General features: G+C 47.9%; 1 protein-coding gene across 1 annotated transcript in view; it reads left to right on the top strand.

The window, feature by feature from the left end:
- Window positions 1-12,828, top strand: part of EML1 (echinoderm microtubule associated protein like 1) — a 153,560-nt gene that overhangs the window by 79,742 nt on the left and 60,990 nt on the right. Inside the window, exon 3 of the mRNA XM_005877879.2 lies at window positions 9,949-10,131. Coding sequence (XP_005877941.1) covers window positions 9,975-10,131 — 157 coding nt within the window. The 5' untranslated portion in view covers window positions 9,949-9,974. The remainder of the gene's footprint in view (window positions 1-9,948; window positions 10,132-12,828) is intronic.

Here is a 12,828-nt window from a genome sequence, read left to right as displayed (position 1 = left end):
AAAGTTTTGCTAATATGTAGCACTGGCCTTGATTTAAAATATTTTTAAGGTCTATTAAGAAAAAAATTCTATAAACTAAGTATTTTCCTTTTTTTTGTATCCTGTCACATTTAATGAAGAAGAGTTTTTGATATCTTGTGACACGTAGATTTTCTGAAATAATTTACACATGTATATTTGGTGTTTTTTGTGTGGGTTTTGTTCTGCTTTCCTCTCCCTTTTTAAAAAGCTCTCTGGAGTATTGTTGACATACAGCAATCGGGACCTACTAAGTGAACAAGTTGGTACGTTTGACATACGCATGTACCCCTGAAACCACAGCCACTATCACAACAGTGACGTGGTCGTCCTCCTCTGAGGGTTCTCTGTGCCCCTTCACCACCCACAGCTTGGTCTGCGCCTGTGCCATTTCCTGTAAATGGAGTCGCACAGCACGGACTCTGTTCCCTGGCTTATTCCACTCAGCGTAATTATTTTAAGACTCACCCATGTCGTTGCGTGTACCCATGTGAAATGTGTTTATTACTCAGCAGGATCTCCATGGTGTGGACATACCCCGGTTTGTTTATGCATTTATTTGTTGATAGACATTTGGGCTGTTTCCAGTTTGGGGCCATTACAAGTCAAGTCGCTTTGACCACTTGTGTCCAGGTCTGTGCATGAACATGTGGTTTCATTTCTCTTGGGTAAATGCATAGGAGTAGAATGGTTGGACCGAAACGTGGGTGAACTGTGCAAACTGTTTCCCAAAGTGGTTGCACCATGTATAGTCCCACATACATCCCCACACAGTATAACACATAACTCCCACGCAGTGTACCGCATACACTCCCACACAGTATACCGCGTGCACTCCCACGGTGTTCCACTTACTCTCCCACACAGTGTATCACAGGTCCAGGTGCTAACCAACACTGTTTTTGCAATATATTTGTCTGATTTTGGCATTAAAGTAAGGCTGACTTTCATAGATGAGCTGAGAAATATTCCCTCCTCTCCAGTTATCTGGAAGAAGTCTGTGTAGAGTGGTATTATTTCTTCCCAAAATGTTTGGTAGAATCCACCAGTGAAGTTATCTGGGTCTAGGGGATTTTTTTGTGGGGGGAAAAATTAACCACAAATTCAAAAATTTTAATAAAGCAATTTAGGTTATTTACTCTTGCATGAACTTGAGTAGATCTTGTTTTTCCAAGAATTAGTGTGTTATTGACATAGAGCGTTTCTTAGTACTCCCTGTCCTTTTAGGATCTGTAGGTCAGTAGTGCTGTCACCTCTTATTCTGGATGCTGGTATTTTGTGTCCTTTCTCTTTCATTTTCCTGATTAATTTGGATGCAGGTTTGTCCATTTTACTTGCTTTGTGAAGAACTACCTTTTGGCTTGATTGCCCCTATCCTCTGTCCGTGTCATTGGTTTCTGCTCTGCTGTGTAGCACCTCCTCTCTTTGGCTTACTCTACGTTTCTTAAGGTAGGAGCTCAGGTAATTTTCCTTCACCTCCTCCTCTTCCTTCTCCTTTCTTCTTTTCTATTCTGGGTGTTTAGTGCTTTAAAATTCTAAGAACTGTTTTAGCCGCATCCCGCAAATTTTGATATGCTGTGTTTTCACGCTCATTCAGTTCAAAACGCTTCCTGATCTTCCATGCTATGCCATCTGAGTTCATTTTTGTGAACGTTGTAAGGTCTGTGTCTATGGATGTCTGATTGTCCCGGTGCCACTTGTTGAAAATACTGTCCTTCCTCCCTCGACTTGCCTCTGCTCTTTTGTCGGAGGTTAGCTGACTCAATGTGTGGGGAGTGTCATTTCTCAGAGTTGTCGCCCTCGCTCAGCATTGTGTTGGCTATTCTGGGACTTGGCCTTCCCATGGAAACTCTGGAATCCGTTGGTCAGTATTCACCAAATAGCTTGCTGGGGTGTGATTGGGATTGTGTTGACTCTACAGATTAAGTTGGGAAGAATTAACATAACAATAGTTGGACTCCTAATCCATGAACGAAAAAATATCTCTCCATTCCTTCAGATCTTTTTTAATTCTTTCATCACGATTGTATAGTTTTCTGTATATAGATCTTGTACACATTTTTTAAAAATTGATTTTGAGAGAAAGAAAGGGAGGGAGAATGAGAGAGAGAAACAAGGATTTGTTGTTCCACGTATTCCTGCATTCATTGGTTGCTGCTTGTATGTGCCCTGACTGGGGATCAAACCCACAGCCTTGGCGTATTAGGACAAAGCTCTAACCAACTGAGCTACCTGCCCAGGGCAGATCCTTAACACATTTTGTTTATTTCTTTTATCATAATTTTATAGTTAGCTGCATGCACATCCTATACATATGTTGTTGGATTTATACCTATGTATTTTTCTTTCTTTTTTTGTGTGTGTTATTGCAAATGGTGGTGTGTTTTTAATTTCAAATTGTTCGTTGCTGGCACATAGGAAAGCAGTTGACTGTTGTATATTAACCTTGTATCGTACAACCTTGTTATAATCACTTATTCTAGGGGTTTTTCTCATCTGTTCTTTGGAGTTTTCTACATAGATAACTGTGTCATCTGCAGTTTTATTTCTTCTTTCCCAGTTTGTGTATTTTACTTTTCCTGTCTTCTTGCACCAGCGGGACTTCCAGTAGAGGTCGAACAGGGGCGATGAGAGGCGGCCTCCTCGCCTCGCTCCGTTCTCAGGGGAAAGCACGTTTCTCATCGTGAAGTAAGTGAGGGGGTTCTGCGCCCCTAGTTCGCCAGGTTATCTCTTTACCCTGGTCCGAAGCAGCTTGATTCCGCTCTGCCTTGGTGAAATTTTCTTCATGTTTCTTGTGCTTGGGATTCATTGAACTTCTCAATCTGTGGATTTATCACTTCCTTCAAATTTGAAAAATTTCCAGCCATTATTTTTCTAATGATTTTTTAAATTCTACTCTCTCTCCTCCCCTTTGGGGCTTGAGTTATATAGATATTAGGACTCTTGAGGTTGACTTACGAACTCCCTGGTGCTCTAGTCTTATTCATATTCATTCATTCATTCATTCTCTCTCTTTCTCTCTCTCTCTCTCTCTCATATCTGTTTTCTCTCAGTATTTCATATGAATAGTTTCTATTGCTGTTTCTTTATGTTCACTTATCTTTTCAGTTAATCTCATCCAGTGCATTGTTGTTTTCTAGAAGCTTGACTTTAAAAATTATGTAATATGCACATATAACATAAATATATGTAAATAAATGTCACATAAAATGCAGAATATGTAATATAAATACATAATATGAAACATGGTATATATGTAAAATAAATACACACATACTTTCATACCTCTACCTTACATACTCAGCCTTTCCCAGGCTTCTTTAACATACATAATACAGTTAAAATAACTGTCTACTTTTCCTTGTCTAATCATTTTATTATCTGTGTCATTTCTGGGTTAGTCTTGCTTGCTTGATTCTGTTCCTGACTATGGGTCATATTTTCCTGCCTGGCCATTGTTATTGAGTACCAGGCATTGTGAATTTTACCTTGTTGGGAGCCAGATCTTTTTATCTATAATAATAAAAGGGTAATATGCTAATTAGACCAGATGTCCTTCCAGGCGTCATTCCAGATGTCCTTCTGGACGAAGCCAGGGCAGAGGGAAGCAGCCCGAGTCCCGGGTGCCTGCCGGGGGCTGGAGGAGGGAAGCCCGGGTCCCGGGTGCCAAAGGGAAGCCGGTGCTGGCAGCCGGGGGAAGGAAGGCCTACCCTTGCACGAATTTTCGTGCACGGGCCCCTAGTATTCCTATAAGCACTCCTGAGCTCAGTTCTAGGCTGTGGTTGAGTTACTTGGAAGCAGCTTTGTCAGGGGACCAGCGTTCGGCCTCGTGTGAAATGCTCCGAGTTCTCTCCCCAGCCTGTGTGTTCTGTGGTCTCCACTCAGGCTGGTGGTGGCAGGGACTCTGCCCAGCGCTGGGTGAGCCCTGCTGTCTGTTCTCTTCAGATAGTTCTTCCCCGCTCTGGGGAATGTCCTCCCGCATCCCTGCTGGTCAGTTCTCAGCTGAAGGCTCATTCCCGAAGTTTCCCCTCTTTGCAGCCCCTCCTCTTCAGTCCTCTGTCCCGCGAACTCTAGTCCTGGTGGGTTTCTGGGCTTCCAGCTCGGTCTCCCCAACTTAGGGGGTCCCCTCCCCACATCACTTCCTGGGAGCTGCCTCGGGGTCTCCTCTCCTGCTCACCACCTGGGAGCGATCGCTGTCCCTGCCTGTCTGTGTCATGTAGTTTTCATTGTAGCTGTTTCACGTAGGGCAGCTGTCACTGCATCTTGGCTAGAAGCAGAAGTTGATGGCACTTTTTAAGAAGTAGTTACACAATGTCAACGAGAAAAGCCGAGAAAAAGTTTTACCATAACAACCACCACTAAAAAGGGATGTGGGTGGTGGGAGGTTAGGACTCGGACCTGCCTTTAGGGCAGTGATGGCGAACCTATGACATGCGTGTCAGAGGTGACACGCAAACTCATTTTTTTGGTTGATTTTTCTTTGTTAAATGGCATTTAAATATATAAAATAAATATCAAAAATACAAATCTTTGTTTTACTATGGTTGCAAATATCAAAAAATTTCTATATGTGACACGGCACCAGAGTTAAGTTAGGTTTTTCAAAATGCTGACACGCCGAGCTCAAAAGGTTCGCCATCACTGCTTTAGGGTCTAACCTTAGCCTGTGGCAGCCCCACTTTTTTGATAGGAACCTAACAGGTGAGCTGTACACGAGAAGCCAGGTGTCTTCAGGGTTCCTGTCTGCCATGAGCCACGTACCTACTGGATTATCCTGAAGACGGCCCACGGGCATCAGTGAGTGTTAGGAAGTTTTTTCCTGGAGAACCAGTTACCTGGCGTTAGCCCCATTGGTGGATTTTTAACATTTGAACTATTCTTTTCTGATTTTTATTTTTAAGATGTGGTCACTAGCTGAGGACACATGCACTGATTTTTTTAAGTATGTCTTTTATTGATTTCAGGTTTCAAAGAGAGAAAAGGAGAGGGAGAGAGAGATAGAAACATCAATGATAAGAGAGAATCATTGATCAGCTGCCTCCTGCACACCCCCTACTGAGGATCAAGCCCATAACCTGGGCATGTGCCCTGACCTGGAATTGAACCGTGACCTCCTGGTTCATGGGTTGATGCTCAACCACTGAGCCACACCAGCCGGGCAAGAGTTTTCATCTCAACTATCAAAGGACAAACTTTCATGCGAGGGGATATTGTCTGAAACTAATCCGAACTGTTCAGTCTAGAACAGCGGTCGCCAACCTTTCAGACCTCATGGACCACCAGTGGTCCATGGACCACCCGTTGGCGACCACTGGTCTAGAAGACGGTCAGTGCTATGATAATGTGACTGTATAGTACTTCAAACAGAAACATTTTATACTAATGGAAATTAATAGAAAAATCTAATATAATAATAGCTTTTATTTTATTATTTTTTCAAAATCCGTACCTGAGGATATATTTTTACTGATTTGAGAGAGAGAGAGAGAGAGAAAGGAAGTGATAGAGAGAGAGAAACATCAATGTGAGAACAAAACATCAATCCATTGCCTCTGGGGAACCCAGGTGTGTGCCCTGCCTGGGAGTGGAATCCAAGAGTCTTCGGTGCACAGGCCGATGCTCCAGCCAGCTGAGCCGCACCAGCCAAGGCTCATGTTCTTCCTGCTGAGAGGTTTTGAAACGATGTAGCAAATAACCTCTTCTTAAAGCTACCTTTTTAGGTGACTTTCTGTTAAGTCAGTTTAGGAGCCCATGGATGACATCTTATCTAGAGATGTAACGGGCGAATGTTGCGATCGTTGGTCTCCCTGTAAAATAGAATTGGGACCACAGCGCCAGATCTCTTCCAAGTCCTACGCTCACGCGCATTATTTTGACTGCTCGCCCCTCCCCCACCTCCATAATTTTCATCTTTCCTTCTATGGTTAGGACTTGGCAACCTGCCGGACTTGCTAGGAGTGCTGCTGAAAGGCTGTAGTCTTTTTCCTGTCATCCCAGCTATCCCAGACGCTGGATGCGCCCTTCCTGCCTGTGCTCCCGGTGCCACTGGGCCCAGCGCAGAGGCCACGTTGTAAAGCATGTTGTGTCCACGTCACTGGGGGCCGCTTTTCTGCTCAACTGCAGGCAGGATCCCGTGTTTGCTTTAAGACCGCGGGGAAAAGGGTTGAACAGCCTTGAAGTACCTGGGTCTTGTAGTTTCTCACAGAAACAAGAAGCAAGATAACTTCTGCAGAGGTAGAGGTGTGTGTGTACGTGTGTGCATACGTGTATGTGAGTGCGTGTGTGTGCATGTGCTCATGTGTGTGGTGTGTGTGCATTTGTGTGTATGCACATGTATGCGCGTGGTATTAAAAGGACACTCCAAAGACTTTGGAGGCTCCCAGGCTTCCTTGGGAGGTCTTTGTCAGGCAAAAATGAAAAGGGAGTATATTTCAAAATAAAGTCATTGTTTCCTACATACTCAACTCGAGAATGTCCAGGCTGTTCTTTCTGTGATTGTTCTTATTCTTGCTTCATTCATTGAAACTCAGAAGCTCACCTGAAATCCTGCTCTTCCTCCCGCACCTGTGTTCTGGTCTGGGTTTCTCTGGCCCTCGTGTTATATTTGGAGCCGGCCTTCTTGCCGAGCTGGTGGTCGGGCCGGTGGGGGCTGTGCGGTCGCTCTCATTGGGTCCTCTGTTTCTGGGCTGGTTATCTGTGGGCCAGTCTCTCCCTGGCAGACTGAGCGCCCTACAGTTTAGAAGGTTGCATGGTCACTGTATTGCCGGCACAAGGTCTGGCCCAGAAGGATGCTCAATAACATTTTATTGAATTGAACAAAAAATGTGTTATCTTTAAACCACATCATGTCATCTGAATTCAGCATAGTCACGTGTTGCTCCTCAAGGCGATGTATGTGTTTCTCCTGGTCTCCAGTTTTACAACCGAAGACTCAGAAAAGATCTTACCACTCCCCCCCCCCCCCTCCACACACACACACACAGGTTCAAGAGGCTCTGCTGAAGTTCCTGTTATCAGCAGGCAGAGGCCGAATCCACTCCAGCCGAGGGCTGTTGCAGGATCCCTTGACAGTCAGGCGCATGAACGGTAGCCGTCAAGACAGGTGGACCGCTGGGTAGGGTCCGTTCTTGTGATTTTCTGTGATGAATCTCAGGGCTGACGCTCACGTGGCAGGTCCAGCCCAGGGACGAACAAAGCTCGGGGTTCCTGACTGACCCACACGATCAGGGGAGAACAAGGAATCTTAGGAGAGAGGCAGCGGCAGCCCCCCAGCCAGGGCAGGGGCTCAGAGCTGCACATCCGAGGGGCCGGTCCAGACCCTGACCCAGCAGAGGAGGTAGGGCCTCCCCACACGGCCTCTCTGTTTCAGGATGGTCCAGGTGTGACAGTGGAACACAGCTTTTCCGCTAACAGTGCCACCATGGAAAGCAGCTATCATGAGAAGTCTACCTGCAGGTTGCTGAGTGAAAGGCTGTCATTCCTCCCTGCTCACCTGACTGGTTCTAAAATACTAAACCCCTGTAATAAGATTCCCCCCCCCCAAAAAAAATTTGTCTGATATTTTGGAAAAGGTAAAATGATGCATATTTTACTTAGTACCATGCAAGTCCCACTGGAATGAATGCCCGTCATTGGGTGGACCACGCGATACAGTGGGAAGAGCCGAGCCTTCCACTGGTCCCCAGCCTGTCGCTTTCTGCTGCGTGAGTCGAGATGAGGTGGACGCTTCTCCAGTGTCACCGGGCGATGGGAGGATGCTGTGTGGCCTGGAGAGACACCGAGAGGCGAAGCGTCAGGCACAGTGGGAATAAAGGGCTGCTGTTCTTGTTTCAAGTGAAGAGAGAAGGAAGTAGGAACATCTCAAGGTGAAGGGCAGATTCTAAGTGAACCTTTTAAAACTGATAGCCCCTTGGACTTCCGGGACTCACTCAGGCAGCCGCAGGTCTTCACAGCACCAGACCTGCAGGGCCAAGAGCTGTGTTCATCTCTAGGTAACGAGACAGTCCTGGGAATGGAGAACAGAGTGCACTTCCCTCGCCCTTTGAATACAATGAAACAGCCAGGTTACTGGGAGATCTTTTTGTGCCACTTTTTACCGTAAGACGGTAATTCAACTTAAAAGTCGTAGCCACAGGAGCCACCTGAAGATCCAGAGTAAGGGCAGAGCCTCAAGGTCCTCTTTCTGCCTGTGGAACCAGAGGTGATGTAGGTGCTACCTGGACCCATGACATCACTTTAAGAAGGAAGAGGCGTTTGGCTACGTTCTCACGAGCACCAAGTCTGAGACGGAGAACAAACAGGCCTCGGAAAATATGTTCAATGTCAATAGCCATTAGGAAGATGCAAATGAAACCCACAGTGAGATTTCACTACACACCTGTGGGAATGGTTAGAATATAAAATACTGACAAAACCACAGGCAGTGAGAATATAGGGCAAAGGAAGCTCTGCTACATGGCTGGTGGGCACACATAATGGTATGGCCTCCCTGGAAAACAGTTTTGCAGTTTCTTATAAAGTTAAACGTATACTTATTACCATGTGACCTCGCAATCTAGGCACTGACTCTAGAGAAGTGAACACTCGCGTTATAGTGGCTCCATGCATACGTGCACCTGGCTCTGGCTGAACGCCACAGATGAGGGAATTTACTTGCGTCGTTGTCCATCTGCCTCCGCCAAGCGCATGTAAACCCCCATCAGAGTGTCTGTGCTGCGGGGCCCGCTTCTAGAACCTTCAGGAAGCTGTTGTGTGTGTTTCCAGGCTTCATACTTGCTTTCTGCAGCGGGTGCTGTCCAGCAGGGTCTGTTGTACCTGGAAGCAGAGCGACTCTGATGTGCACATTTTAGCTCGGAGACGGAGACAGTGAGTAGGCACAGGAGCAGTCAGAGTTTGCAGTGACGCTCTGAAGCAAGAGATAAGGTTGACGTATTGCCAAGTGGCAGCGTAGGTAAGGCTGTTAAAAAGGTTCTCTGAAGGGCTCCCACTTGAGTGGAGACACAAAGATCGAGGACTTTGATTATGGGAAAAGCTGGTTGAGAAATGTTTCAGGCAAAGGCAGCAGCAGATACAGAAGCCCGCAGGCGGGAGGGAGGTCAGCACGGCCACAGCGTGGTGCCCAAGGGGAGACCGACATAAACGGGGTCAGGGAGGCGGGAAGATCACGCAGGGCCTGGTGCCCCTGGAGGAGGAATGGGGACCAGCGATTCCGTACAAGAAAATGTGGTTACCATGGTCCTACGGGTACGCACGCCGCACAGATGACCCCTCATACTGCTTGGTCAGCGTAGCCAGTCCCTAAAGGTCTTGCCCGATGGGTGGTGTGGCCTCGTGACTATCTGACTTACCTGTGCATTGTTGGGGCCAAAGCTGGGAGACCGTGCGTGGATTGGGCCATGTGTGGGAAGTTGAAGTAGACAGGTTCCCATACCCCGCTACCTCCGAGGTCCTCTGATATCATGGAAGAGATAAGGCGGCCTGCATCTAGAAAATACAGTAGCAGTTACAACACAGTCTAAAACATGAGAAGCCCTACCCTGGCTGGGTTGCTCAGGTGGTGGGAGCATCATCCCGTACACCAAAAGGTTGCAGGTTCGATTCCTGGTTGGGGCACATATGGGAGCTAACCCATGTTTCTCCCTCACATCGATGTTTCTCCTTTCCTATCTCTCCAAAAATCAATGAAAACATATCCTCAGGTGAGGATTAAAAATAATAAATAAATAAACAATGAGGAGCACTCCCAAGGTGGAGGGAGACTAGTAGAAGGAAGTGCAGCCTTTTGTTTAAAGGCTCCAGGTGATTCTGCAGGGAGGCCGCCGCCTTTGGGTTTAATTACTCTGTTGCAGCGACGGCTGGGCTGGGCGTGTGTGCCGGGCTGGCTTCCCTGGGGTGCACGTGAGACTCACTTGCTCCTTTCCTTGGGTTCAGATGACAGCGCCTCCGCGGCAAGTAGCATGGAGGTGACGGACCGCATCGCCTCCCTGGAGCAGCGGGTCCAGATGCAAGAGGACGACATCCAGCTGCTGAAGTCGGCCCTGGCCGACGTGGTGCGGCGGCTGAACATCACGGAGGAGCAGCAGGCCGTGCTCAGCAGGAAAGGACCTACCAAAGGTGGGTGTGCGAGAGGGTCGGTCTCCTGGTCGGCCCCTCCCCGGGCCGCCGCACTGCTCTGATACTGACAGGGACCCACATGCAAAAAAAGAGCGCCACAGCCGCAGCCCCAGCCACAGCCACAGCGTGGACAGTCACCCCGCGGGGCAGGGCAGTGTTCTCCTTGATGTCGGTGACGTGCGGCCCAGAGGGGACAGTTGTCGGTGACCAGTAAATGCTCGGGGGGCCGAGGAATGAGAATAGTTGTTCATCCAGATTCTCTGGAACAGAGTTCGGTTGCAAGAAACCCCGCCCTCCCGTGGGTGCCCTTGGGAGGCGTTGGCTAACTCCCCGCCCCTTCTCAGTGCTCACCTTACACCTGAGGCTGGGCCGCATGCCAGGCTCAGAGCTGGGCCCTCCCTGAGGAGCTCAGAGCCCTGAGGTTTATCCTTGCCCCCCCCACCCACACACACACACACACACGCACACATGCACGCGCACACACATGCGCACATATGCACACGCGCGCACACACACATGCACGCGCACACGCACACACATGCGCACATGCACACACACATGCATGCACACACATGCGCACATATGCACACGCGCACACACACGCACATGCACACACACTAGCTAGTGAGCTCCTCCTGGGCAACCCCGTTTCCCCTGAATCCCCTTCTCTGCTCTCCGTGAGCGCAGCCTCCCCCAGGCTCCTGTGCCCCGTGGGCTTCTGGGAAATGGACACTCCTTTCATTTCCTGGGGCACTGGGAACAACACATAACAACGGCAGTGTTTTTGTTTAAGTCACTTGGTAGGGACCTTCTTTTTGGAATGTTGGGAATGAATTGCCTCCTGACAGCTTCTGTCCGGCTGGTTGGTGCCCTGATGTCTGCTTCCAGCCCATACACGTGGCTCACCTTTTGCCAGAATGACTTTTCCTCGTGGCCACCCTCCGAAGCGGAATTAAATTCCTCTTGTCTGTGGAATTCCTTCGGTTAGATTTACAGCGGTTCTCAACCTGTGGGTCGAGACCCCTTTGGGGGTCGAAAGAACCTTTCACAGGGGTCGCCTAAGACCATCCTGCATATCACATATTTACATTGCGATTCATAACAGTAGCAACATTACAGTTATGAAGCAGCAACGAAAATAATTTTATGGTTGGGTCACAACACGAGGAACTGTATTTAAAGGGCCAGAACCTTTAAATACAGAACCGCTGGGTTAGAACATTTGAGATTGTGGCCTGTAATGTCCCTTTCTTTTATTTTTATTTTTTTTTATTGACTTCAGAGAGGAAGGGAGAGAGAGGTAGAAACATCAATGATTAGAATCATTGATCGACTCCACCTGCACACCCTACACTGGGGATCGAGTCCGGCAACCCAGGCATGTGCCCTGACCAGGAATCAAACCCTGACCTCCTGGTTCATAGATACAGATGCCCAACCACGGAGCCACACCAGCCGGGCTGTAATGTCCCTTTAAAATGGACTTTCTTATTTCATTTGGATTTGACAGGTGATTGACAGTTCCCATGCTTTCCTGGAGTCAGGAGGGGCCTGTCTCCCACGGGTGTGAGCTGTTCCTCCAGGACTCGGCTGTGTTCACATTCCTGTGGAAGGAAGTCTATTTCTTTGTGCTTTGGGGTCGTCACCGCCAGCTCCTGTGAGATACACACGTTAGCAACGTCTGCATTTTGAATAATTCTTTCAAGTAATCTTTCTCTCCTACTAAATGGCAAAGCAGTCGGGCGTTTTAAATAGAAACCAGGTTATTTTAGGTATTCTTGACCTACTCAGCTTTCCAAAAATAATTGTGATGACTACTGTATCTTAAAGGGTACATTCGAAGTAGTTGCTTCATGTAAAACTCCAGACTTGTGCAATGTCTTTATTTTTAGAAAATTGGGGGGGGGCGGGGATAATAAGAGAAGGCTGTCCAGGAGTTATCTTTTCTTGATTCACAGTAAAGTTCGCCCTGGCTGGTGGTGGGGTTCAGTAGTTGGAGTGCCAGCCTGTGCCCAAAGGATCTCAGGTTTGATTCCCAGTCAAGGGCACATACCTGAGTTGTAGGTTATATCCCCCCTTTCTCCCTTCCTCCCTCCCTCCCTCCTGTCCACTCTCTCTAAAAATCAATGGAAGAAATATCCTCCTGTGAGGATTTTTAAAAAAGAATGAAGTTTGATTTTTATAAAACTCCTAGGAGAAATCATTTTTTTCATGGTTAGAGCTGGTGTTTCTTATAACATCCTTTTTATAAGTGAGAGTAAATCAAAGCAGAACAGCCAGAAGGTCACGTGCAGAACCGGAGACAGACCACAGAGGCCGGTGCGGGGTGGAGCCCTGAGGGAGGGGTGGTTCTCCCGGCTCACCTGCTGCTCCCTCCACACAGGACGCTGGAGCTGGGAGGAGGTGTCCTTCACCAGCTCTGGGTGCTGTTGCTTCCGAGGGCCCGCATTGGCCCACACGCGCACCCCCTGCCTGGAAAGCTGGCACTCCACAGCCCTGGTTTGGTCGGGGCATCTTTTAGAGAAGATGGGTTTTAGACAAACCTCCTTTGGTTTCTAAAAGGCCACGTTATTATTACTTCACTCTGGCTGGCCATCCTAATACAGGCCTGAACTAGCCTGGACACGTGGCATTCTAACTTTTAAATATTCAGTGACCCTGCCCCACCCTCCCCCTCCTCCCCCACCCGCCCAGGTT

This window comes from Myotis brandtii, unplaced genomic scaffold (genome assembly GCF_000412655.1).
Source record: "Myotis brandtii unplaced genomic scaffold, ASM41265v1 scaffold535, whole genome shotgun sequence".
Lineage (NCBI taxonomy): Eukaryota > Metazoa > Chordata > Mammalia > Chiroptera > Vespertilionidae > Myotis > Myotis brandtii.
Note: the sequence above shows the minus strand (reverse complement) of the source record. Positions and strands in the feature narration are given on the sequence as shown.